Source organism: Scophthalmus maximus, chromosome 21 (genome assembly GCF_022379125.1).
Source record: "Scophthalmus maximus strain ysfricsl-2021 chromosome 21, ASM2237912v1, whole genome shotgun sequence".
NCBI classification, from domain to species: Eukaryota; Metazoa; Chordata; class Actinopteri; order Pleuronectiformes; family Scophthalmidae; genus Scophthalmus; species Scophthalmus maximus.
The window spans coordinates 2,758,087-2,784,641 of NC_061535.1; the positions used below are offsets into that span (position 1 = coordinate 2,758,087).

Genomic DNA, 26,555 nt, shown 5'->3' on the forward strand with positions numbered 1-26,555 from the left:
TGGGTGTGTGTGTGTGTGTGTGTGAGCAGAAGTGAAGGGGTATTTCTTACATCAGGGTTTTCTGGCTCATCACAGGGAAGTTCCTCAAAAGTCTGAAGTGTGGCCATGCCGCTCATGTAACTGATTGTATTCAGATTCAAAAGACAGGTTAGAAGTGTCTCTTCTTTCTCTGCCCGTTTCCTGTTGTGTCTGTATTTACTTCCAGCTGGCTCACACTGCCATCTCCCATCACTTTGTCATCTGCTCATTTTACTCCCTTCTATCTTTTATCCAACAATGACACTTTGCAACCATACTTAATTACTCATACACTCATACTGTACATCTAGCTCAGTCAGACCCACATGCTGTTGCACTAAACCACCAAGTGTGTTCCTCACCTCAGGTTTGTGACCGCTAGTGGCTTTTCTGCAAAGGCCTCGCTCCAATTTGTGTCCCCGTTCATGAACGATCCCAGAGGAATGTAATCTTTCCCATCCTGTTGAAAGGATACAAACTGAGTTGAGGATTTGTGGCACTCTACTTTGTGAGGATCAAATGAGTGTCTTTTTTTTGTGCAGCTTGAAGCCTGACCTGCTGGACCCTCGCTTGTAGCAGATCTCCCAGTGTCTCCACCAGGTTGGTGAAGGTGGGCCGGTCTGAGGGACTGGCCTCCCAACAAGCCAGCATCATGCTGTAGCTGCACACATTCAGACACACATTGTTTAATTGTTAACATTATCACAGTCTGGGCCCACTGCGGGGCTTGGTAACACAAAGTTTAAATGTTGAATGTTGAATGTCCCTTTCAACCCAGGCTCATTACAGTTTGTTACAGCCTTTTGGAAATATTTCAACCCACATCTCAGGTGTGCTGTACTCTGGCGCTCGCATCCTTGTTCCCCCCTTCAGTCTGTGGCAGAACTCCTCATCTATGTGAAGACCAGGGTACGGTGAAGCTCCTGTCATACAAACACTCACACATCAGTAAAACAGTGTGTGGATGCATCCAACCACGCATGACTACAGCCAAAATCAAAACCTGAAAAACAGTCTAACAGATTGCTTTGGTGTTGGATGGCACCGTAACGTGAGTCGCTCACCCAAAGAGAAGATCTCCCACAGCAGGATGCCGTAGGACCACACGTCACTCTGGGTGGTGAACACTTTGTCGAAGATGGACTCGGGAGACATCCACTTCAGAGGGAGGCGGGCCTGTCAGCCATTCAGAGCACATGCAGGAAGCGGGGTTACAAACCGTCTTTCTTGTGAGGAAACATTTAAAGTCTGGCTGGTTAAAAAGATGAAAGGCCACAGATTCTTTGGAGGACAAAAAAAGCGGCCCTGATGTTTATTGTTCAATAGCTCTGACGCATAGACAAGACAGTGACAAGAAGCATATTCCTCACATATTTTAAATGAAAACTAGACTTTACTGTATCACTTATGGCATTCAGATGCGTGTCTTATTTTTAAGTTTTCCTGTTTCAACCACATGAACTATGATTCTTGTGAAGTATTTTTTATTCAAGTGAAAGCACATTATTTGCAGTAGAATTATCATTCTAAAATAAAAGAAATCCCCCCAAAAATAAGCACTAGAATTTTCTGACATACCAAATCAAGTTATGTTGGTTGGATTACAGTTTTACAATCAGGGCTAAAATAAAAATAACTGTTTTTAGGTAATAAACATATTTATTGCTCGTGCGCACTCACGTCTCCCTTGCGGACATAGTCGGGGTCTTTGTAGATGTCTCTGGCCAGGCCGAAGTCACAGATTTTCACCACCTTATTGTCCGACAGGAGAATGTTCCTGGCTGCCAGGTCTCTGTGGATACACTGATGTAGGCACGAGAAAAAACCCCACTTAATGAAATGTATGAAATATGTGGAGACGCATGACACACACACACCCTGCAGAGAGAGCGTCAGACCTTGCGGGAGGCCAGGTACTCCATTCCTCGCGCCACCTGGAAGCTGAATGAAATGAGATCCTCCAGGAATAAAGGAGAGTTGGATGCAGATTTGGGATCTAGTGAAAGAAAGAGAGCGAACACAGTATTTAAAAAAGGAAAAGCAGCGCAAATTTGAATCATATATGTAGAAAAACATTCACCAAGCACCCGTCTTACCGAGGCAATTCTCTTTCTTGTCTCTGTGATCAAACTCTGTTCTAGTGCTGCTCTGGCTGTCAGAATCCCTGCTGACAAGACTCGGTCCTCCATCCCTTCCTCCGAACTAAGATCAGGATAAATCAATTAACCGTTGTCAAATATTATGTGAAAGGCGGTGGTTAGGATTGTTTTGATTGAGATTTGTAAAGTGGTTGTTATGGTCAATTTTAAAGATTGGTATAAGAGAGAAATTCATCCAGTTCATTTCTTTAAGGCCACTGTTTTGTCCAGTAACGTCTAAACCTGTGAACAGAATAAGGAAGTAAACATCCTGCTCAAGGGGTGATAACATCGCCAAACCTCAAACACGTTGCAGAAGTGAGTGTGTTTTTTTAATATGATTTTGTAATTCTGTGCAGCACCATAGAGTCAGTCAACACTGTTTTTCCCCTCAAGACGAAGAAGAAGAAGCTGAAATATGGCCACACAGTCATGTGTGAACTATGTTTGCACATCACGGAGGTCCTGTTTTGTGTGAGACGTGGCCATCATCACACCATCATTAACTGTGTGTGTGTGTGTGTGTGTGTGTGTGTGTGTGTGTGTGGACGCGTGCTGAAGCTGCTGAGCTCACTTGGTTGTGGACAAACACCTCTCTCTTGCTCCTCAGGAAGGCCGAGAGATTTCCATAGCAACAGTACTCGACAATGACCATCAGTGGTCCTGCACAGACAGAACACAACAACATGTATCATGACAACATGAGTTATGACGCGTGTGAGAGCATGAACATACACACAAACACTGACATGCTCACAGTGTACATAAAGAATATGTGCACAAATGAACTTGTGCCATGTGTTAAAAAGGTTAAACATGCACAGAGAAAGCACACACCTCCCGGCTTGGTGCAGGCTCCCAGCAGGTTGACCACGTTCAGGTGGTGTCCAATGTAGTTCAGGATTTTCAACTCAGTCATCAGAGCTTTGTGCTCGCTAGCTGTAGCTCCCTCTGGTGGACAACAGGCAGAGAAAAGAAGAAAAAAAAAAACAAGTGGCACAAGTGCTCTTGTAATTCAATTTTTCCCATGAGAATGCCAGGAGCCTTATCCCTGTACCTTTGAGCATCTTCACGGCCACGGTTCTGCAGCCGGTGCCACTGTCTATGCCGAACGCAGACGCCTGCATCACTTTACCGAAGGCTCCACGGCCCAGAGGTTTCCCTGTGAGGAAGAGGAGAGGATGATGATGCCGGTGAGGAAAAGGGAGGTGTGTGTTTGTGTCCAAATCGACAACGTAATTAATTACTATTATCATCCAAACCCCGGAAGTGCGATGGCGATGAGAGAAAAACTTAAGGCCCTATCGAGGGGTCCATCTAACTGAATCCCACCCTGCTGATAGTGCCAGCTGATTACAGTAAACACAGTTTACACACCCCACTGCTGGAGTTTGATTAGCCCACCTCAGACAACACAGACGCAGAGTCTGATTAATGGAACGGCAGTCACTCCCAATAATAATCTGATAAGACCTATGAGAAAGTTCTCATATCTGTTATGTGATCTTAAATACCTCCCGTCTCTCCCATCGCCACCATTACATTCTCCAAATCCTCCCAGTCACATGACTCCAAAGAAATATAGAAACGTATACCCAGTTTCAGCCGCTCTCGAGGGAACTCCCACTGGTTGGGGTCGTACTGCAGTCTCTCACACTGCTCCTGTGTGGGCCCCTCTCCTGTGTCCAGAATGATTGACAGGTACTGTGGCTTGGTGTTTGAGGTGTTGGGCTGCAGATTGAGACGATTTTGTATAATAAATACACAGATTAACAAATATCAAAGCAAATATCTCACATTAACTGCTTCGGTGGTTTAAAGGTGGAGGTTGCTCCGTCACATTCACACTGTACCCAACCCAAGTTGGTAGGCTCCAACCCATTATCTACCAGTGTGAGTGTGTGTGTGTGTGTGTGTGTGTGTGTGTGTTGTAAGTACAAATTGCACTCTTTACACTACGACAACTTCTGTTCATTTATTTTTCATCCATCCATTATAAAACAATTTAAAACAGATAATATAATATAATGTAATATAATATAATATAGTATAACATAATATAATACAGTGCAATATAATATAATACAATATAATATAATATAATACAATATAACATAATATAATATAATATAATATAATATAATATAATATAATATAATATAATATAATATAATATAATATAATATAATATAATATAATATAATATAATATAATATAATATAATATAATATAATATAATATAATGTAATCTAATCTTATATAATATTATATTATATACGATTAGATTAGACTTTTGTTGTGATATTACTTGTCACATGTATACTCATACATACCTGGAACAAGTATTAATAATTGTTATAATCGTTATAAACACACACAACTCTAACCTTGACCTTACAACAATTTGGTGACGTCGTGGTGACTCGAGACAAAAATCAGAGAAGGAAGGAGATGAGGTAATCTTGGTAATGGTAATCTTTTACCTCCCACCTGTCATATCATTTGCAAGTAGGAATTACTTACAAACTTACACTGAAACTTTTTCTTCTCACCTGTTTCAGTTTCCGTATGAAGAGTGTGAGTAAAAGCCAGAGCAGAGTGGCCACCACACAGGTACAGGTGAGGGTGGGAACTTCCAAATACGAGGTTTCTGAGGCAGCTGCACAAAAGAACCCACCCACACGAAAATCAGCTTTAATATCGATAAGATTTCATTTAGTTATTAAGTAAGCTGAACATGGCTTAGGATATTTTTTCCTTCCATACCAGATTTCTTTAATTAAATTTGCAGACGTTTTAATTCCGTGACTTGATTTAGACTGTTGATTGGTTTGTTTGATTGGATTAGTTTTATTCCCTTCTTCCATTAATGTGAATTCCTCAACAAACGTATGAGGTTTTTGAAATCAACTGACATGAAACTGAGACGTAACTAAGGACAGACATCACAGATAAATACCTCATAAAAAACATTGTATGTAATTTGGATGTCTAAAATGTTTCCCTGTACTTCCAAACGGGGGCACTGTGTTTTCACTAACGCATTAGTGATCCAGAAACACGACCATCCATCTTCCTCATTAAAGAAGACTTTCATCAAAAAGGCATACTTTGAACATTGAACAATTGATAAACAAGTATTAATAATCTTCCATTGATAGAAGTGAGACACCTCAATGTATACATACATCCTCATAAACAATATGATACACTGCACAGACATATACATCTATTCACAGAATTGAGAACAATGGACATTCAGACATGCCCATATATGGAGCTTCCCCTATCCTAATGTCTGAGGTACCACAGCCAATGAAAAGCTTTAAAGCACATCTGGTCATCAGATACTTACTCTTGACCCATATGTAGGCCGAGCTCTCTGCAGATCCCCTCTCATTGGTGGCCTGACACGTATACAGCCCCTGGTCCTCTACTGTGATTCGGTCGATATGGAGGGTGCCACCTTCTGGTGATATGACGATGCCTTGAAGATGGTGGCGAAAAAAATTATTATACACAATATAACAGCAACTATTCACATGTTTATTGCCCTTTTTTTATATTATTATTTCTTTTTACCTGATCCTTGTGCCAGAGCATGTTCGTCTTTGTACCATGCGATGGTAGGGGGTGGGATGCCCTGAGATGGACAGCTGAGAGTCACCGAGCTGCTGACGTTCACCGTGCAGTCTGTCAAATTATTACGCAGCGCCGGAGGCTCCAGAACTGAAGACAGACATAAAGACACACTATGAGTAGTATGAGTGCTGAAGCATGAGTGGGTTTGTGCCATTTGTGGCAAATCTCTAGTGCTTCTAATGTAACTTAGTACATTTACTCAAGCAGTGTGAATAAGTTCATTTATCATTGCTTATATTATATGTAATGTATATATTATGTTCTTTCAATTCATTCAATTCAATGCAATTTTATTTGTATAGCGCCAAATCACAACATACACTGACTGTCTCAAGGGACTTTACATAGTAAGGTCAATATTACGATTATCACAGAGAAAACCCAACAGTTCCTACCACTGTGGAGGAGAAAAAAAACTCCCTTTTAACGGGAAGAATTCTCTGGCAGAACCTGACTCAGTTGTGGGCGGAACATCTGTCTCGACCGTTCTTTGAGAGCTATAGATAGTTTTCAAAAGAAAAATATGTGATCAACTTGAAAACTACAATGTAATTAATATATAAAGGACACAACAGTAGTCCAAATTATGTATTGATCCAGTTTGATCAATTCCAACATTTAAATGCAGTTTAAACTTGAATGTATATGCAGTATAATAGTGATATAAAAATACAAGTCTGTAGAAGGTGGACATTTTTTATAGGGAGTATTCCTAATATTTCACAATAACTGATTTTTGGGCCATTTGGGGGCAGCAATATGTAAAAGCTACTCATGTACACATCCAGCACACACAGAGCAGCGTTAACGTTCCTTCCCAGTCCTGTTTCCTGGTTACCTGGTGAATTTAGGTTTAATATTAACTCAGTTTTTTGGCTTCTGCATCAACTTGCAGAAATGTTTTCTCTCAGGCTGCTTGGTGTTCCACGGTATTCTCGAGTATGTGGTTAACTTTATCTCCCAGACATTTTTCGTGCAGGACAATTTGCATCCAGCCAGTTTTTAGAGCGCTTTTACAGAAACAGCTGATGAGAGTGAAACACAAGCAATGAACCTGAAAATGTATAGATAACTGAAGAATTGGGTGATAACATCCCCAGAAGAAAATCTAAACACATTACAAAACAGTCTATTGACAATGATCCATTGTTAATTATGGAAATCTAAATCGTTATCGACATTTTTTTTTCTCTTACTTGCGTTAAAGATTTAAACTTAATAAACTAAGATCTGTGTTCACAGTTGTTTCAGTGCAGCTGTGGTTAGGAGATTTCGGATGAAATGAAATCAGGGGCTATTTTTTTCACAGCAGTTTGCTGGAACAGTGTCACTTATTCGCAATAATTCTGTGCGGGCAGGGACACATGACATCACTGTAGAAGAGTGACCTTGGGCCCAACCTGTGAGTCAGCCGATATTCTGGCCCTGAAGAACTACACAATAAAAAAAAGTATTTCTAAAAAAGCCACAACAATATGGCATTTCGTCATGTGAACACTTACTGGCCCATGAGTGCACACAATGAGTTGCAGTTTCTTTAGTTTCCACTCTCATGCACCATAATTACACTATAGTTCTCAAGCACTAAAATTAGATCACATGACTCCTCGTTCCCTGAGGTTCCGTAACTCCTTGTTTGAATTTTCTCTCTCTCTTTTAAGCTCGTCTCTCTCTGGTCACCCTGTCTCTCTAGTAAGTCCCTTGTGGGGCCCTGAGGGAGGAAGTTGTTGTGTTGGGCCCTGATTGTATAGAGAACAGCAGTAAAGGACATGAAGAGAAGTCACTTAACCAAGGCGACTGATTGTTGTTTCCCCTATCTTCCTCCTGGACAACAATTGATGATTGTCTGCGGGGGCTGGGGCCTGACAGTGTCTGATTGGCTGATTGTTCCTCCGGCCTTGTGTAGGGGCCTGTATATGTGGCATTGTGGGAAGTGCCATTGTGTGCTCTTCCTCCAGACAAGAGCGCATTCCCACGTGAAAGAGGTGCTGAGCTGGAGTGCAAGAGCAAAGGCAGGGTGGGGCCCCAGGAAGCTGAGGGGACCCAATTCCCAAGCAGCGAGACCTTGTTCGTATGTGTGCGCAACAATAGTGTATTTGCACAGAAAACGCAAATACGCTTTGACTTAACACTTTGGGAGAGATGGTAAGGAAACTGTAAGTAGTTAGCAATCATTATTAGCAATAAAGAAAACGGAAAGCAAAAAGTTTGGAGGCGCGCAGCTACACATTCACGGCCCCTGAATCATTTGGGGCCACCAGACAATAGATATTGGTATCGTAAATATTGGTTGAGCACTGGATCCGATAAAACATTCCCTGAAGACCTCTTTCAGTTCTTGCACTGATTTGTATGGAGGCAAAGAAAGGCCATAATCATTGTGAAATTTAATTTGTGAATGTGTGCTGTGCAATATATGGAATATTAAAAAAAAAAACCTTGTTCAAGCTGGTCAAATTGAATTGGTCGGATAAAAATTCACATTAAGTCAAGTTGGATAAGTGAAACTCAGATCCTAAAATTCAAGATGTAAAATTCAAACTTGAACATCTGGGATACCAAGGATAAAATATATAATTCAGGTAAAGTTCTGTAAGTCAAATGATCTGAGTAAAAAAAGATAGAGACTGATAATCCGTCTGAATCTGTGAACTTCAGAAAAGAAAGCCATTTTTTTCTGTATTTAAATTCCAACCATAGATGAAAAAGTTGAAATGACTCACTTGTGACCACCACCTGCGTGTCCAGATGTGTTTCCTGTCCCGTGAGGAGGTGGCGGGCGGAGCACCTGTAGGCGCCAGAGTCTCCGCCTGTCAGGTTGCTTAGCAACAGGACCAGCGAGTTGGAAAACTCCCCTGACGTGAGCTGCTGACGTCCTCGGCCAGGGCTGTGGGATTGGACGTCCGCTGTGTCGTTCACTCGTTGCCATGACAATGCTGTGTACAGGAACTTATTCGCCGCGCAGGTGAGGCGGAGGTCCCCGCCCTCTCTTGGTACCTCCCGCTGGTTTACACTGAAGCCTCCTGGGACGTCTGAGGGGGAGGCAGGAGAGACGGAGGGAGGGATTCATAGGAAAGAAGTGGTAGGAAGCAGGAACATGAAGAAAATATAATCCTGAGCGCCTGTGTGATGAATAAGCAAGTCAGGATCCTGCCTTGTGCCTGAAACACGCACTTTAAGAGCTGAGTCCACCAAACCTGCATTTTTGTAACCTTTGATGACAATGTTGAATGGCCATTGTCGGTAAGAGCAACTAGTGGAATACAGTGAAAAGGCTTTTTATTTACTCTAGCGATTCGAAACTTCCCGTGGAAACGACTCGAGAGTTTCCTGATGGCAGATAGTGTTTATCTTTCCCGAACACCCCAAGGCCTCCCGAAATAAAGTGGACCTGCCAGTCCAAGGAAGTGCGCCGCGCGGGGAAGTGGAACGATAAGAGCCCCAGTTTCCTGTTTCGCTCTTGCCGCGCACTAACAGCTCTGCACAGCCTTGTGCGCAGACACATACACACTCATGCACACATTAGGGGAAAAAAAGGTTTACACACAAAAAACTTGGTGTAGGCTTAGTTACAAATCTAATGCTGCATCAAACACAAACAACTGCAAGATGCAGTATGTACACAATGCACGTACGCTGCTTTGTCCTGCCAAGTGTTTCAACCTACTGCTGCTTCCACAATCATCATTTATCATCCTTCTGTGTCCCGTAGCAGAGGTTGTTTTCCCTCAGTGCTGCAATTTACATTATACAGAATTTAAAATGGTGGTTACAACTTTCCTCATGAAATGACCCCTTTTTTTCACCCCAAAACTCTGTACTGGTAACCCCAAAAGTCTGTACCCCCCAAAAAGTGTTGCTATTTAAAAAGTTGCAATTTCTTCCAATTAAAATGAACAATGCAATTTGCACATGGAGAGTAGTGTGTCACAGAGAAAACAGTTGCTGTCTTGTCACTCCAGGTCCCGGACCGGTCTAGACTCCAGTTTGAGCTCTGAGGTGTGTAAAGCTGGAGCGTCCCACACTGACCATGCTGCAGTGTGTCCTTATTGGCTCTGGCACAGCACCTCCTGTCTTCCTAACAGTGAAATGACCTACAGTAACACAGTAATGCGTACTTTATTTTTTCTTCTGAAAGCTCAAAAAAAAATAAAAAAATAAAAAACCTTTCCCCATACTCTCTGTTCACCTCACACTCCTGCTCTTCAGCTTTATTTGGTCATTTGACCTTTCTCTGATGACATATGGTCATCATGCTGCATAGGCAAAGTATCAATCTTTACTGCACATCGCATCGTAAATCTACAGATTTATTATATTTTCTTTTGTTGTTCTCTTTTTGTTAACAATGATGGCAGCACCTCTTCCTTGGGCAGTTTTGCTAACAACAAATGTCTTGTTATAATTACAGTTTAAGTGATTGAAGTCAAAGAGAACAGTTCTGTGAACAAGGAGGTATATGATTGCGCATGAATGTAAATTGCAAGATGACAAGTTGAAATATCATAATAAGTCATGTCAAACTAAACCAGTCAGTTTCAACGATGCTGCAGGGTCATTTAAATCGATCAGACATAAAAGTGTTTTGGTCAGTTCCAGCATATGTGTTCAGGGAATGTATGATATTGATACAGAGAACAATCTATCTCTGAGTTTCAGGGAAAAAAAAGTTTATTGTCCATTTTTTCTTTGAGAACAGGCAATCCTGACCAAACCTAACTGTTACTATTTCAATATTTACTCACCATTCTGGATATGTATCCAGGATATACTGTTTAAAAATGGTAATGCTATTACACAATTGATATGACACAGACTTGGTGCAATGACATGACGTTGAGAAAGTGGGTCAGCTGATGAAGGGCTGTTTTGGGAGAGGGGCGTAAAATGAGAAAAGCAAGCTGCTGACAGAAACTAGTAATGTATTATTAAGTAAGAAGATACTGAGAAGTGAAAGGAAGAAGAGGAAGTGGCCATAGAACCAAAGATAGATGTTTTTTCTCTGTAATTTTTAGGCTATTTAAGTTGGGGAGTTTTTAAACACCAAAAATCCTAGATGTCACCAAGGGGGGAAAAAGACCAAAAGTATATTTATCTGAGGGGATTAATTTTGTGTGGGATCACCTGTGATGTAGAAGTGGACGTCCAGCTGGTCTGTGCCTGCGAAGTTGGAGGCAACGCAGCGATACACTCCAGACACAAAGGCCTCTGCCACAGTCAGGACCCCCACTGTCTGCGGAGAGCACAAACATCCGCATGAACAAACCCACACTTAGCACACTGTGAAACACACACACACACACACACACACACACACACACACACACACACGCACACGCGCACACACAATCATTAGGCTCATTACCTCTGCCACTGATGGCAGGAATCATATTTTCCATTGGCGCTCTGAGCAGACAATAGGGGTCTCTGAGCCAGACCTCCATCCCACTTCCAACGCAGTGGGCAGCTCGACATGAAAGCTGTCGATAAGTATTTTTGTAGGTGTGCGTGGTCAAGGTTATAGTGTGTGTGTGTGTGTGTGTGTGTGTGTGTGTCAATCTGTGCAGTGAACTTTTCCTTGATGTCATAAGTGCTATAAAATATGACCGAACTTCTTTTCACATTGGTGCATTTAGTGTTATTATTATTATTGTTTTTTTGTAATTAGTTATCTACTAATAACATTAATTAACTATAATAATAATAGTTATCTACTAGTAACTTTAATTAATTGCAGTTACTCCTCCCATCTGAAACTCTAAGTCACTGTAATGTTATTGGGCCTTTGAGTCTATCAATTTCAAAAGTGGTGAAATCTGTTACTGACCAATCATGGCTCCTCTGTGGAAGTGTGTGTGTTCCAGTGCTTCACCTACCCTTTTCTTCCCCTGAAGCACTTCCTGTCGGTGAGCAACACTCAGGATGTGGTTGTGTGTGGACATGGCGGCGAGATTCTCTGTCACGGGACGCCATAGCGAGGAGGACGTCGGACACATGCACCTTGAAGGAGGAGGAGGAGACGGACAAGGGGCTCAGCTGTGTTGATATAAGATTTTTTTTAACACTTGCTTCTAGGTGTGTGTGTCAGCTGTGCTCGGCTGGAGGAGGACCACAACACCAGGGAAACGCCTTGATCTGCTTGCAGCTTGCTGTTATCTTTAACGTCATTCGCCTGACCACCATCATCATCATCATCGCCAAACCATTTTTATTCAATAGCATCACATCCTCTTTCCCTGTCCTGCGGTCTGACAATAGCGGATCTGTGGCGTTCTATGTAATGCAGGATTGTTCATCTGTGGAGGATGCAGAGGTGGTGTGTTGTTGTCCTGTGGCTCAGCTTCCTTCCATTCTTAACAAATCATCCCACATTTCCAGGACTGGAGTTCCTGTCCCTGTCAATGACTCTCACAAGTCTAAATCAATACATTACATATTCGTGGAGCGGTGGGAACCCGAGCTTGCGCGAGCTGCTTCGTGGTTTATTCACACACATCTCCTAAAGATGGAAAACTGAAATTGCACAGGACTGGAATGCTTGATCAGTTAGTTTCATAGTTAGCTGAGGAGAAAGGTTAGCAGAGGAGCTGAATATGCATTTTATTTATTACAGATCCCACAACAGTTATAAAGGAATGCTGAAATATTTAATCAGATTGCATGATGCCATTACTCTGACATGATAAATGTAATGGAGAAGTAGCAAGATCATCAATAACAACGAACAAGTAAAACTAAAGCATATATAATTAATGAACACAGAACATGGGCAGGAGTGCAGGTGAAAATTATATGCTGCATGAGCAAAATCCATATGGTGCAAAATAAAATCTGGGAGTGAATTAAGTTTTGTTGATTGATTCTTATGAACAACTTAATTTTTTTTTTCAGTATGCACATGTAGGGCAGCAAATATTAATTCATATTTATAATATTTACATAATTATTATGTTATATTAATTCTTCTGCAGACATTGCTGGTGTAAGCTTTCAATGAATGTTATTTATTTGTGAAAACACAAACTTTTTTTCACATCCAGACTATGACTATGAGACACACGTGGGAATAAAGTAAAATAAAAAGTTAAGATATTGACACATAGCTTTTCATAATAACATCATCATAGATTAAATGAAAATCAAGAACACCAAATTGTGTTTTTTTTCTCACACAGGTTACTGTTAAGACGGGGAGAGAACAATGATTCTTATTAAAAAAAGGAAATAATTAGAGGGAGAGACACATATTACACCTATTAATATGTTGTTTTCTAAGTGAGAGGAAGATGGCAACATGGGAATTTGAAATAAAATGACTTCCACCAGGAATTTTCTAGCCACAAAAAGGAGTGTTGTGACAATAGAGCTTAAAATAGAGCCCACATCAATAACCAATAACCTCCTCAGACTAATAAAGGTTGTTTACAAAGTCACATTATGAGGACTTGTTTGCCTTATGGGGACAAAAAACAACTCATAAGGTAAGGAATTAAATGTTAAGGAGAAGACGTGTTCCACAGTGATGGTGATGTGAGGTTAGGTTAAGGTTAAGGTTAAAGTTAGGGTTAGGTAACTAGTAGTTAGGGATTAGACTGAGTCTCCCTAGAAATTGATGTAAATCAATGTAATGTCCACTGAAGTCACGGAGACTTGACTGTGTGTGTGTGTGTGTGAGATTGTGTGTTTTTGTGAATGAGTGAGTGAGAGAATAATAATCCTAATAAATCAAAAGATCTCTGTCTTTCTGTCTGTGGATGTAATGCTCTAAAGTCTATCCATCTATCAGAATAATGGCAGATGTCACTTTGAGATAATGCAGCTTTATTATTTCGACATTACCTGTGTTCGTCATTGTAAACTATTTTTTCCCGGGGGCTAATTGATCCCCTGGCTGTTTGTGGAAGTGTCACTGCCCCTCTCTGCTCGCTGTCTCTGACAGAATCCTTGCCGTCATCCCTTTATGTCTGTCCTGAGCACCACCCTGAGGTCGGTTCCTCTCTGCTGCTTGATTGCCCTTCCTCTTGGAATCTAGATAATGTGCGGCCCACCCTGTGCATGACACTTGGAGCCTGACACACACACACACACACACACACACACACACACACACACGAACACACACACACGAACACACACACACACACACACACACACACACACACACACAGGCTGCACAAATGCACAAAACATGTCTCGCTTTTTGAGTTACCGTGCACACTGGCAGGCACGCACGGATGCACACCAACACTCCCATGCTTCCCGGGAAAAACGTTCTCAATCAAAGTGACACCCACATACACAAGTGTGATGAGTTACATGGATGTGTGGAAACTGTAAAATGGTGTTAGACACAGAACAAATGAACACGTACACATACGCAGTCGCATCACAGCCACATTCACACAGTGTGCGCCTGCCAACAGGGGTGAGCAGCTGCTTGGAAATATGAATGGACTGTTCCAAGTTGTGTATCAGTGGGGGGGTCATCTCCTGCCTTTTTTCTTCCTGTGCTCTTTAGCTGCCTGAAATACACTTGTATAATGTCCCTGTCCGTTCCTGTCTCAGCCCCGAAATAACCACAGGAGCTGTATCAGCCAATACACAAATATAAGCAAAGTTTAATGCAACAAAAAAAAAACCCACACAAGTGATATAACACTTCGGTACATCTTAACAGATCCATACAAGTTGGCAAATATTGTCATTCGTCATATGTAAGTTAGTTGTATAAAATTATTAAATATTAGATTCATATATTACTCATAGAACATCTGGACAATACAAGGAATGAGTCACATTGGGAGACACCCGTAGAATGGGACGCCCGCACGCGCACGCACGCACGCACGCACGCAAAAACACACAGAAATGAACTTTGCTAGAACACTAACCACTCATTCTCTTTAAAATGGCTTGCAGTATCACACATACAGTACATTTAGGTTTGACTTAACTTCCAACACAAAGACAACGGACTTGACGTCATTTAACAGACAAGCAAAAGACATTTTGACGTTTGACACGGGATGACACTGGACGACACGCGGGACGATATTGACATGACAGAGGGCAGTCATAGTCTCTGGTCTGTGGAGACTTCCCTACATGGTAGGCGTCTGCTGACCTTCAGTCTTTTAATAGAGAACTGTGGGCATCCCATAGTGAACAACACAAAGCTTGTCCTCTCTCTTGCTTGCGCCCGTCCATGGTGAGCACACTTGACCTTCTACCCGTGGCTAAGAATCGGAACAGAAACTCACAGCTTTCGTGGAATCAGAATCGGGGCTTGAGACAGGCACGGTTCATGCACCCATTATAGTACCACTCTAGGACACAAAAAAACAAGCAAAGCAGCTCCAGAAATGTGGCTGGTGGATGGATGGAATTGCACTTCTTCTGGCTCAAAATGTCTGTGAAATGTATAAAAAAAAAACGTTCAAAAAGGCATAACGACCTACAGGATGGCTGCTGTGCGAGGGGCGGAGGGGATTTGGGAAAATTAAGGAAATAAATAAATAATCAGTAAGGCAGTTGTCCTTAAATCCTCAGTGGTGGCACTCACATGTTCCCTTGTTTCCTGTGTGTCCTGGTCTTCACTGCTCAGCAGTGTTCCAGGTCACTTTCCTCACTTTCCACACCAGTTCAGCAAACACAGGACCGTCACTTCGGATCACTGGTTATGTCATTGAGCGTTCTGCCTGCTGTGCAGAAGCACTGATGAGTTTTGCGGAGGGGGTGAGCGCTCCGGGTGGGCGGCGATGGGGAGTTGTTCGTCTGTAAAGGTAAAGGATGCCGGGTCGGGGGTGGAGGGCAGAGCTGGTGAGGGACGGGGGTAGGAGAGATATGTGTGGGGGGGCAGCAGAGTTGGGGAAGGTGGTGTGATGTGGGGCTCTCAAGAATAGATCAAGCTCTTGAGGAAGCGGACTGTGCCACGTTTGAAGACGAAGGGACAATCACGCTGCTGGGAAGCGTCTCGCATCGGAGAGGAAGCCAAACAACGAGAGGAAAAGCGCTCTGATTTTCGCACAGGAAGCCCAGTGCGCCTCCTGCTTGGGCCAGATAAGAGCGGCCGCGGTTCCCAGGGCCAGACCCAGGAGTGGACCCAGGGCCCAGGCGTGAGGCCCCTGTCAGCCGGGCCCAGCCTGGTCCACAGTGCCTGGGCCTCCTCCAGCGCGGCGTCAGGGTCGCGGTGCAGCTGGGCTGCAAAGAACAAGTGAGGGGCCTAGTGAGGATCCAGCCAAACACCGGAGCACAAAAAACACACTCAAGACACTGAAGCAGAACCAGAACCAGAACAGAGCTTTACAAAGGACCATAAGTCTGCCAGGGCAAGACTTTACTTCAAGTCCTCCTATTTAGAATTGTTAAGCAGCATATAAACATTTAAAATAAAGGATTTATAACTCGTTTTAATGTGATTCTACAAAAGTATAAGGATATTTTTTAAATGTTTCATAATCTTTTTTTAACCAGACTCCACTTATGGAAGAGTTATGGTAGTTATTGATAGTTATAGTTTTTAACTAATACACTTGTAGACACAGGAGTTATAAACCAGTTATGGAATGTTTATATGCTATTTTTTGAATGCCAAATAGAGGGACTTAAAAGTGAAGAGTTACTGTCAGCCAGTAAAGACGCCAAATGTAATCTGCTGGTGTGCAACAGGCTTTGGTGTAAACACCTTCATGGTCGACAGACTGTGGTCTTGCACTGTGCTGTTTTTATCGCATGCAAAAGTGTTTGTTTGACTATTTCAAAGAGTGAATAAACCTTTTCAAATTGTATAAAATTTGAAATTTGACTCACAAACCAATCAGAAAGAAAACCCCATTTTAAATAACTGATCATTAATAAGATGGAGCTCAGCCGGTTTTCTTCCCTGTGTAGATTCAATGTCACAATAATGATGAACTGAAGCAAAACTTCAAAAGCATATTAGTTAATGCCTTGAAATCTGAACATATTGTCTGAATATGCAGCACACAGTGAAACGTTTGCGTAGGGTACATTTTTTTGTAGTACCACACTTTCATGTACATAATGCAGATTACATTTGACAGAGGCAGACAGATGAAACCACAGTGGAGGCCCCTGAGCATGGCGCCATTGAGAGAGTGCCGGGGTTAAGGGTCAAGTACACTGGTGATGTCAGTGTGTCTCAAAGGAGGGATAGAGTATGGGAGTGGCTGCCGCGGTTCTCTCAGGTAATACTTAACCTCTCTGACTCGGTCATAAGCAACACAATAAGTGTCTGACCTCCAAAAACAACTCAATCAATGTTTCTGCCAAGTGCTTGCTTGAGCACTCGTGTGTGTGTGTGTGTGTGTGTGTGTGTGTGTGTGTGTGTGTGTGTGTGTGTGTGTGTGTGTGTGTGTGTGTGTTAACTAAATGACTGCCCCACTGCATCACTGGGTTGGGCCATTTCTCATGAGAACTTTATATATAGTGTGTATGTGTGTGTGTGTGTGTGTGTGTGTGTGTGTGTGTGTGTGTGTGTGTCAGATATAAGAAAAAGCATCACAGGATGCAGTGTGCAATCACAATAATAAACAGGCCTCTCACCCTACGTCCTGCACAGGAAATTCATTAAATCATAGTGTTTGATTTGGAAACCAACAAATCGTGACTGAGAGCACGGAACTGGCTTCTATTGAAGTGTGTTTTTTTTCCCTCTGTCCTTTCAAGTCTGAGATACACCGTGTACTGTGTCTGTGAATGTAGCGCGCACACGCACACACACACGCACGCAGACATACACACGCGCAGGGTGCACATTTGTATGCACTTAAACAAACAAAATGGAAAAAGGAGACACATGGATTGAAAGAGAACAAACATATGGGGAAAGAGTTGAACAAGCCGAGCTAACATACAAACACAGACATGATGGAACGCACACAGGTTGTGGGGTACAAAACACACAAATGAACACAAACACATTTTCACACATTCCCGCACATGAAAGGCCCCAAAAGGCATCTGTTCTGGTTACAGGGAGGAAACACTGTCTGAACACGCGCTGAAATAGACAAAACATGTCTCGTTTGTCAAAATCACACTTCACACTCACACACACACGCATGCAGGCTAACGCACGCACGCACACACACACACACACATACACACAAAATAACATAAAACAAACAACACTGTTGTGAATCATTATAGTGTTTTTCATTTTTAGCCTTTGCACTTCAAATCAACTAATAACCTCAAAAGTTATTTTTTCCCCAAAACGTATTTTATATTTGTGTTGTTTTTTTCAGTTTAATTTGTGGTAGTATGTCTGTATGTCTGTATATGCTAACGTTAGTATTATCTATATTGTGTCTGGTGTGTGTTTTGACACATATGCACTATTTAATTATTCAATTTATAAAAACACAAATGACCACAGCCCCTATAATAGAGGTATTTTGTAAAGGGGCGTGTAAAGATTTCCAAAGTAACACCAATCAGTCGCGAATCTTACTATAATCCCACCAAGTAATCTCCGAGGAGCGAGCTATCGTGTCATTTCAATTTTTGAGGCAGAAACCTGATGTACACACACTACACTGCACAATTGAGTTTCCTCTGGGCTACTTACAGGCCTTTGGGTGGACAGGGATGCCAGAGCCACTGGATGTGTGGAGGAGGGATTCCATGGGATGTGCAGTGCAGGGCTTGTCTGCTCCCCCGTGGCACAGAGCCCGGGTCCTGCAATGACACCGCTTTCTCTCCTATCTGAGGACTCACTGTCAAACAGAAAGCCCACACACACGCACACACAAACACACACACGCACGCACACGCACAAGAGCAAAGTTAAATCACTGAGGGATGAGACAGTTAGTGGTCGAGGTGGCCGCTGGGTGATCATTTCTCGTTTCTCACCGTTGACAACAAGCGTGAGCGTGATATTCTGGAAGAGTCCATGTTCCTGGATTCGTACCAGGACAGTGTACGTCCCAGCATCCTCCTCTGCCACATCCCGGATCACTAGGGAGTGCCCATCCATGTGGTATCGGGAGCATTGCTCTGCTGCCACCATGCCGTCCTTCAGCCTGTCGATGTAAACCAAAGGAGAGAGACATTTTGAACTATGATATGACGGAGTTGATAACTTATGCTTGGTTGCTTGAACAAACATCACCAAGCTTTCTAAAGTAATGGTGCTGGGAACGTAAAGGCAGAGATTAAAAACTAATTCAAAAAAACATGCGCTATATATCCGTTAAAGAAGGGAGGTGAAACAGGGGAGTGGAACACTAAAGAGGAAACTCAAAACTCAAACAAGTTGATGTTGGAGTGTGAATCCAGAGGTGTGAGTTTCTGATCTGAGGCACAGGGATCAATGTGACAACCTACCAGATGACTTCAGGGGCTGGGAATGCTTTTAGTTTGGGAGAGATTCGGTACGACTTCTGTCCAGCTTGAGCCTCCATCACAGATCCATGTCTGGGCTTCAGGCGGATAAACGGACGGTCTAAAATTGAGGAAGCACACGGCCACAGTCATGTATGATTAACTTCTAATTGTTTCCTGCCTCCCATGACAGTGACTCAGAGTGGGGTGACACAAGAGAAAGCTCAGAATGAAACTTACATGAAAGTATAAATAAGCAATCTGTTTCAATCACGTCTGTGGTTGCACTGACTACACGTCAGGGAGCTTCGGAGGAAGACACTCACCGTAGACGGTAACAGTGACTTTCTGCTGTTTGGTCTTCTCGCCACTGGTGACTCGACATGTGTAGAGGCCTCGGTCGGATCGCTGCAGTTTCGGAATGGTCAGGATGTTGTAGAAGAGAATGTGCGTTGTCTGTTTGTGGAGCCTCTTGGACGTGGAGCCGACGTTGCTGCTCTGAAGGTTAAAGAGGGAAAGAATTCAGTTATTTTGAAGAGCCATGAGCGAGCTTCACAGAGCTGCACCGTTTGACTGACATTCAAATCTAAATCCCTCACTCAGCAGCGACATTTACTTCACGGCCGGCGTGTTTAGACTCTGTATCTGTATAAATATTTCACATTTCATATACTTACATGACATGTACTTTGTGGAATATATTTAACATTTTCATAAGGGGTTTAAATGTATGATTAAAGGCTTTATTGCTGATTAATAGTGATTTTTTTCACTTTTGGATTAGCAGGTTAATTACCTAGTGGCCATTGAAGGCACGTTTCACAAATCTTAGACTCCAAAAGGCTAAATAAATATTTGCAACTCCAGACTTGACTAGCAGATTACTGACAGACCTTAAATATCAATTACTCACTTAACGGTCTGTTAGAGAGCAGCAATGATCGATGACTCTCAGGTCTGGGGCTATAAACATTGTAAGGTTATTGATTATAATAGACCATAGTCAAAACGTCCTCCTATTCACTGTCCACAAATGGAGTATTTGTACCCGAGTCCAGCACGTGTATGCATGGAGTTAAGATAAATGATTTAGTAAATCATGATAACATCATTAGTATTCCAGAAATGAACACCTGATGACATAGGCCTTATTAGAAATAACTAGTATTCCTCTGCAGTTGAGATTGAAGCAATTGATACCGAATCAAATCCAACATAGAGGATAATTTAAAAAAATGAACAGTTCCTTTCTGCCTGAGTACATTTTAAAGGACTATTGCTCAAATATACTCCCGACGAAGTTATTAAATGTCCATTTCATGATAAAATCTCAATGAAGTAACTCGTGTGACTAATAGTGTGGCACCTGTTAGGCACCTTGACCAGCCTGTCATCTGATTCAGATCACATTACATAAAGACAAGTTCTCTAAGATAAATGTGTTAACACGCTCCAGCTGGAGTCATTGTTGTCCAAAACTGTGGCTCTCGGGTCTCCACAGACGTTTTTACGCGGGTCTGACCTTTCCGGGGTAGTCCCAGCTGATGTTAACTCTGCTGTTCAACTCCCCAGTGGCAGTGCAGTTCAAGACCAGCCTCTTTCCCTTCAGGGCCTGCACAGGCCCACTGCTGTTCAGATATACATCCATGATGTTACTCACTGGGGGAAAGAGAGACAATATAGGAGATGTATATGTATGAATCAGGGAGCGGTATAGCATAGACATCACAGGCCTACATGTTTACATGTGAACTATGTACTGAGCAATGCTGACCTGGTCTGTGCACAAAGTATTTGTGTGACTTGTGTGTGACGCCATCAATGACGGTCTGGCAGAAGAAGAGGCCGATGTAATAGAAGGTGGGCGTCCGGATGGTGAACCCCTGCTTACTGCTCCAGATGATGTTCCTCTGGTCAGGACTCAAGCTGTGGCTGGGGAGCTGGTGCGCAACAACCTGCTAAAACACATGACAGCAATGTCATCTGCATAACTTTTTTTACAGAAGTCAAAATGAATGCAGAGCAAGAGTGAACATTTTTCAAAAACAGGGGTTAAAGGGTCATGTCACCATTCATGTAACACATGAATGGTGTATAACGTCTGCTGTCGCGCTGGAGAAGCTTTCTTTAGTATAACAAAATAACCCTGGTGATGTCATCTGGACTTGGGTACAGGATGTTTTTTGCTTTTGAATGATAGAGTTAAGTGCTTTCAGACGAGTAAAAGAAGCTTCCGGATGAAGCTGACTTTATTCTCACAGGGCTGGTTTCATTATGTATTTTCCTGCCTACCTTGACATGGACACTTGCGTAACTTTCTAACCTTGTTGTTTTCTTGGAGGCATCCTCAAGGAAATGTTACTGTGACACAGTGGAAGCGTCCCACCCACTCTCAAGGGAACAGGTAGACAGCCCTTACCCCCAGTCCTGTAAAATGACCCCCCCCCCCCCCAAACTCACTGAAGCCACATCTAACGCCCTCAGTGCCCTCTCTGCCCCCTTCACATCCATCCTATAACCCTACAGAGAGGCGTCGGTGGAGGTGAAGAAGCAGGAGGAGGAGTTAACCAATCAGAGGAGTCAGGATATGAGAAATGTGACTCCAGTCCAGCACTTCGCATCCTGTTACTCCAGGATATATACATTTTGACTGGAACCCCAGGTCGACCCCATCGTCCCGGACCTCCGGGACCTGCGCGGTCACTTTCACAGCTCGCGCAAGAGAGCAGGGCCTCCTGGGTATTGTTCACGCTCAGAGGGGTAATTTTAAAGTTCCGAGCAAAGTGCAAAATCCTCCCAGGTAAAAAACACTCCAGAGACTGTGACAGTGAGTGGATTCCTGGTTCAGACGGGCCAGCGCAAGCTGGAGGAGGGAGTGGGAGACTAGCGAAGAGGAGGGAAGCTATTTTTAGAGTAATTACCTTAGTGGTTCCAGAAATGTGTGTGTGTGCACAGTATGTGCGTGTCTGTCATATTTAGACTTTGGAGAAAAGGATATGACATTCAGGGTCCTAATAATGTTTTTGCACTTCCTGAATCCAAATCCTTAGGATTTCAAGTTCATTTCCGCTGTTTTCAGCCATGTTAGCAGCGAGGCTTTCTGAATGTCTGCCAGTCCATTACAGGCTGAAATATCAACAACAACTACTGGACGGACATCATGTTCCTCCGACGATGAGCATCTTCTGACTTATATCATATAGGTTATATCCTGACTTTTCATTTAGTGCAATGATGAGGATGAAATTTCCAACTATTGGATGGATTGACATGAAATTATGCACAGATCTTCATATGCCCTTGAAAACACATTGAAATATGTATTATATTTCCTATGTATGAGTGCATATTTATATTTATTACTTATCTTTACTGCTACACAATCATATTTCAACACTGCCTATCCGTCATATTTTTCTTTCAATCCAAACCTCTGCGCATTTGTGCCTTCTTTTCACAAGGCAATATTTTCACTCTTTGTTTGTTTATAGTTTCTCTATTCTTATTGTGTATTTTGCTAAGTTTTGTTATTTTACCTCTTCCATGATCTTATCTTATCAAGGGCCATCTCATGGAGTCCGCCATGTTTCTACAAGTCCAGAATGGACAAACAAAGGGGGGATGGTGAGGCGAAGGGCAAGCAGTTGGCTACAAGATGCAACTTACCAGGACACTAGATGCCAATAATTTGTTAATACTGAACCTTTAAATGACATTAACAAGAGTAATATTGGCTCGGAGACTACAAAGACATGATGTGGTTGTTCAGGTAGACACAGTTTCACAAAGATGCTTTTGAGTTTCATGATGGGAAGCGTAGGATCTAGGTCTAGGATATTAAAATTTGAACCACACAGGGTCAGTCAACACCTACGTATTATTGGTCAACTGTGGCTAAGCTGTGAGAGTGGGTTGTCCACCAACCAGAGGCTCGGTGGTTAGATCCTCCAGTTTGTATGCCAATAATTCCTGGGAACAAGACATTGAACCCTAAATTGCCCCTGACGGCTGCGCCGGCAGTGTGTGAATGATGTGTGACAGAGAAAGCTCTGTGTGAAAGTGTGTGTGAATGTGTGAATGTCTCTAAAGTGCTTTGATTGGTCAATTACACTAGAAAAGCGCCACATCAATAGTAGATTTACATTATCATTCTTAATTTGGATTGTCCAATCCAGAGCCCTCTGCACGTTTGACAGCTACTCTGTTGTAGTTACACGACAATAACGCTTTCCCACAGTGACGCACAAGCCGTTATATTATGATTGAACGGAACGGGTTGCACTTTGATCTGTCAAGTAGCTACCTCTGCTTCCAACGCCAGCTGCTTAAAGCATCAGTTGGAGGAAGCTGGCAGCCAGGATTCTTACTACCACAAACGAGATGGGAAGTGCTCCCGGCTTGGGGCCAACAGGGCATGGCAGACGCCGTGTCCTGTCTCCAGGGGGAGAAGCTGAGCTGCCGTGGGCACCACTTGATGGGAACAAATGCCCGTAAAGAAAGGGGCTTCTTTGACTAGGTGTGCACAGAGAGACACAATCCATTTTTTAATCTACATTGACCTGCAGACCCATACACTGACATATTTACATGTGCACAAATGCTTGTACTCAGTGCATACAAAATACACCAGCATGCACTCTAAAAACTCCTTGTTGCACTTAGTGACTCTGTCCGCTCTCCCCCTCACTCAGCACTCGAGCACCCACTCTCACAAACATATCCGCACACACTTTCACACATATCCGCCAACGGACACAAACAAACGGACACACACACGCCACAGTGCAATGGCTGCCAAGACATAAGAACAATGTGGCAAACGATCTGGAGAGGGAGAAATGCGGGACAGCGTGCAGTGTGCATACGCGAGTCCCTGATGGAAAAAAAGCCGGGACAAGTGATGACGAGCAGTAGATGTGGCGCGGTGTGATTGGGCAGTGGTGATGTGCGTGTGCAGATGCACTCACTCCGAGTTCAAATGATGCAGAACAGATTAAAAGACAAGGTTTTATAGCACTGACCTTGACCAGTGTGGTGGTGACATTGGGGTGGGTGACCCGGCAGGGGATGACCAGCGGCTGCTTCTCCTTCAGGTACAACACATCTGGGCTCATATCCGGATGTTCCACAAATGGCTGCTGGCTGTCTGAAACCCACACACTGCGGTCAGGGACACGTATGGTGCAGATAATAAGCATGTCAAATGAATGCATTTAAATTAATGAATGGGTTAAAAATGGTCAATTCACACAAGTTACAGAAATACATATTTTCTTACTTATGTTCACTGGGATTTAGCCATGCGTGATTTTTGTTTTTACTTGTCTGAGATTTTAAAATTTGCAGTATATGTAGCAGTGTATTTATTTGATTATATCCATTATTTAGGAAAAAGTCTGCAGATTATTTTCTTGATTAATTGATTATTAGTCTCTGCTTTTTGGAAAATGAAAGGATCGCAGCTTCTCAGAGCCCAAAGCGACGTCTTCAAAGAAGGGGGGGCTAATATTCTGTTGAGGTGTTCACAGCACTGAAAACTGACATTATAAAAATAAAAGAAATTCAACAAGAGCATCTCATTCCAGAGTCTCATTCCACAGTCGTCCGATATCTGCAGTAGGGAGTGATTTCATTGAAACATTTCACAAATGCACAGTTGCAGTTCCTCTGCCAAGGAAAGTTATGTTTTCACTCATGTCCGTTTGACAAGTAGTTTGTTTATCCATCAGTAGGATTTACGCACAAAGTACACAATTGATTTGCAAAGATGGCGGAGTGATGGAACATGGGCCAGGGAAGATCTCAGCATATCGAGATGGAGCATTTAACTTCTCCGGAATTAATGTATGGACGTAATAAATCAGACTATACTTTTCCTTTTGTCTTTAATTTTATAAGAGCGACACAGGTGTGTAGGATTGTTTGGCTTTGGATGGAGACATGCCCTCCACTGAGTGCTACTGTAAACTAGTTTTACGTTGTTAGCAACATACTTCACCTCCATTGCATTGGCATGGAGGCAGAAACAACAGACAACATGGACCAATGGGGACGTTTTATTCACATCTTTGCTATGAAGGGCCCAGTGCTTTTCAATTCCAATGATTCATTTTTTTGGGGAGTATGTTAATACAAATACAGAATTTAAACCTAAATTGACCCAATAACTAGCCTGAGAGGCGAGACCCAGATCAAAAAAGGGGTCAGAGCACTACAGTAAGCGCATGAAAATAACCAGTGACTCAGATGACTGTATCATCATTTTGTTCGACTCAGATCCTCTCTCATCTGGTCTACAGTGGCTGCACAATAAGAGGAGAATGTCTCAATAGATTTTTAGTAAGAAAATCAAAAAAAAGTCGGGGGGGGGGGGAGAAAACAATCACCTGCCTCTATGCACAAACACACAAACAAACACGGGCGCTTCCAAGTATCAATCTCGGCAACAAACAAAAACAAACAGACACACACTCCTAAACACACACGGAGCTCCACACCCATGCATTGAAAACCCGTTGAGCAAATGAGCGACTGTAGTCAACAATAAACACACAGATTGTTTAGAAGCAATCAAACGTCCTCGCTGAGCTTTCTCCTCCCCGCTCGAACGCTGCAACATTTCTGTGCCATTGAAAGGTGTGGGTGTTGCTCACTATATTGTTTGTTACCATAGGGGTGTTATTCAAGGAAAACAAATCTCTGAACATTTGAACAAAAGTACCCCAAGGACCAGCGCACCGAAAGGCTTCCTTCTCTTGCTTTGATTCTTAATAGAGGACCCGGGGAGGGAGGCAACGTCTGAGCAGAGCTGCAGGCCAAGTCTGACGCTTAATGGACATGGCGACCTGAGCGATTGATGGCCCCCAAGGGTCCTGTTGGCCAAACAGTAGCATGCTCTGTGACCCTGGCCACCAGCCCAGCTCCACGCCCCGCGCAGCCCAGTCTGAACAGCGTCAGCCTGCGGAACAGGGAGGAGCTGGCTGGGCAGACATGGTGCCTCCTCTGCCCCTGGATACCCCTGAGTCTCTAGCCTTCATCCTATCCTTCTCAACTCTTCTCACACACACACACACACACACACACACACTTCCACATACCTCCCCGTCGCCACCTTGTAGAGACACAGCGACATCCCCTCCCAGCACACCCCCTTCAAGAGCCCTTCCCCTCCTCCCCCAAGCACAGGATGCTTCAAGCAAGGCTGAGCCGAGCAGATAAGGCTGATGCCCTGGGAAACTCTGCCCGGGCCTGAGCCTTTCAGCAGCTGGGCTATTCCTGGCCTCGAGGTAGCACGTAAAAGAAAGTAAAAAAGAGTTTATATATAGACAACAGGGAGGGTGGCCCGGGCTGAGAAAAGAGAGGCAGGGGAGGAGGGGGGAGTGAAACTGTGCCAGACTCATCGAGAAG

The 26,555-nt window shown here is 43.1% G+C and overlaps 1 protein-coding gene across 3 annotated transcripts in view; it reads right to left on the bottom strand.

The window, feature by feature from the left end:
• Positions 1-26,555, bottom strand: part of flt1 (fms related receptor tyrosine kinase 1) — a 32,138-nt gene that overhangs the window by 1,325 nt on the left and 4,258 nt on the right. Inside the window, exons 4-28 of one of the 3 annotated variants that reach the window (XM_035619760.2) lie at positions 24,170-24,294; positions 20,923-21,106; positions 20,671-20,807; positions 19,475-19,646; positions 19,152-19,269; positions 18,678-18,847; positions 18,391-18,538; positions 11,675-11,798; positions 10,923-11,031; positions 8,522-8,830; positions 5,739-5,885; positions 5,512-5,643; positions 4,709-4,815; positions 3,752-3,887; positions 3,214-3,318; positions 2,994-3,107; positions 2,731-2,819; positions 2,115-2,220; positions 1,917-2,014; positions 1,699-1,821; positions 1,083-1,194; positions 842-941; positions 574-679; positions 381-496; positions 51-120 (exon numbers count right to left, since the gene is read on the bottom strand). In XM_035619760.2, the coding sequence (XP_035475653.1) occupies positions 51-120; positions 381-496; positions 574-679; positions 842-941; positions 1,083-1,194; positions 1,699-1,821; positions 1,917-2,014; positions 2,115-2,220; positions 2,731-2,819; positions 2,994-3,107; positions 3,214-3,318; positions 3,752-3,887; positions 4,709-4,815; positions 5,512-5,643; positions 5,739-5,885; positions 8,522-8,830; positions 10,923-11,031; positions 11,675-11,798; positions 18,391-18,538; positions 18,678-18,847; positions 19,152-19,269; positions 19,475-19,646; positions 20,671-20,807; positions 20,923-21,106; positions 24,170-24,294 (3,257 nt within the window). The remainder of the gene's footprint in view (positions 1-50; positions 121-380; positions 497-573; positions 680-841; positions 942-1,082; positions 1,195-1,698; positions 1,822-1,916; positions 2,015-2,114; positions 2,221-2,730; positions 2,820-2,993; positions 3,108-3,213; positions 3,319-3,751; positions 3,888-4,708; positions 4,816-5,511; positions 5,644-5,738; positions 5,886-8,521; positions 8,831-10,922; positions 11,032-11,674; positions 11,799-18,390; positions 18,539-18,677; positions 18,848-19,151; positions 19,270-19,474; positions 19,647-20,670; positions 20,808-20,922; positions 21,107-24,169; positions 24,295-26,555) is intronic. The other 2 variants (XM_035619761.2, XM_035619762.2) reach the window with 2 other exon arrangements.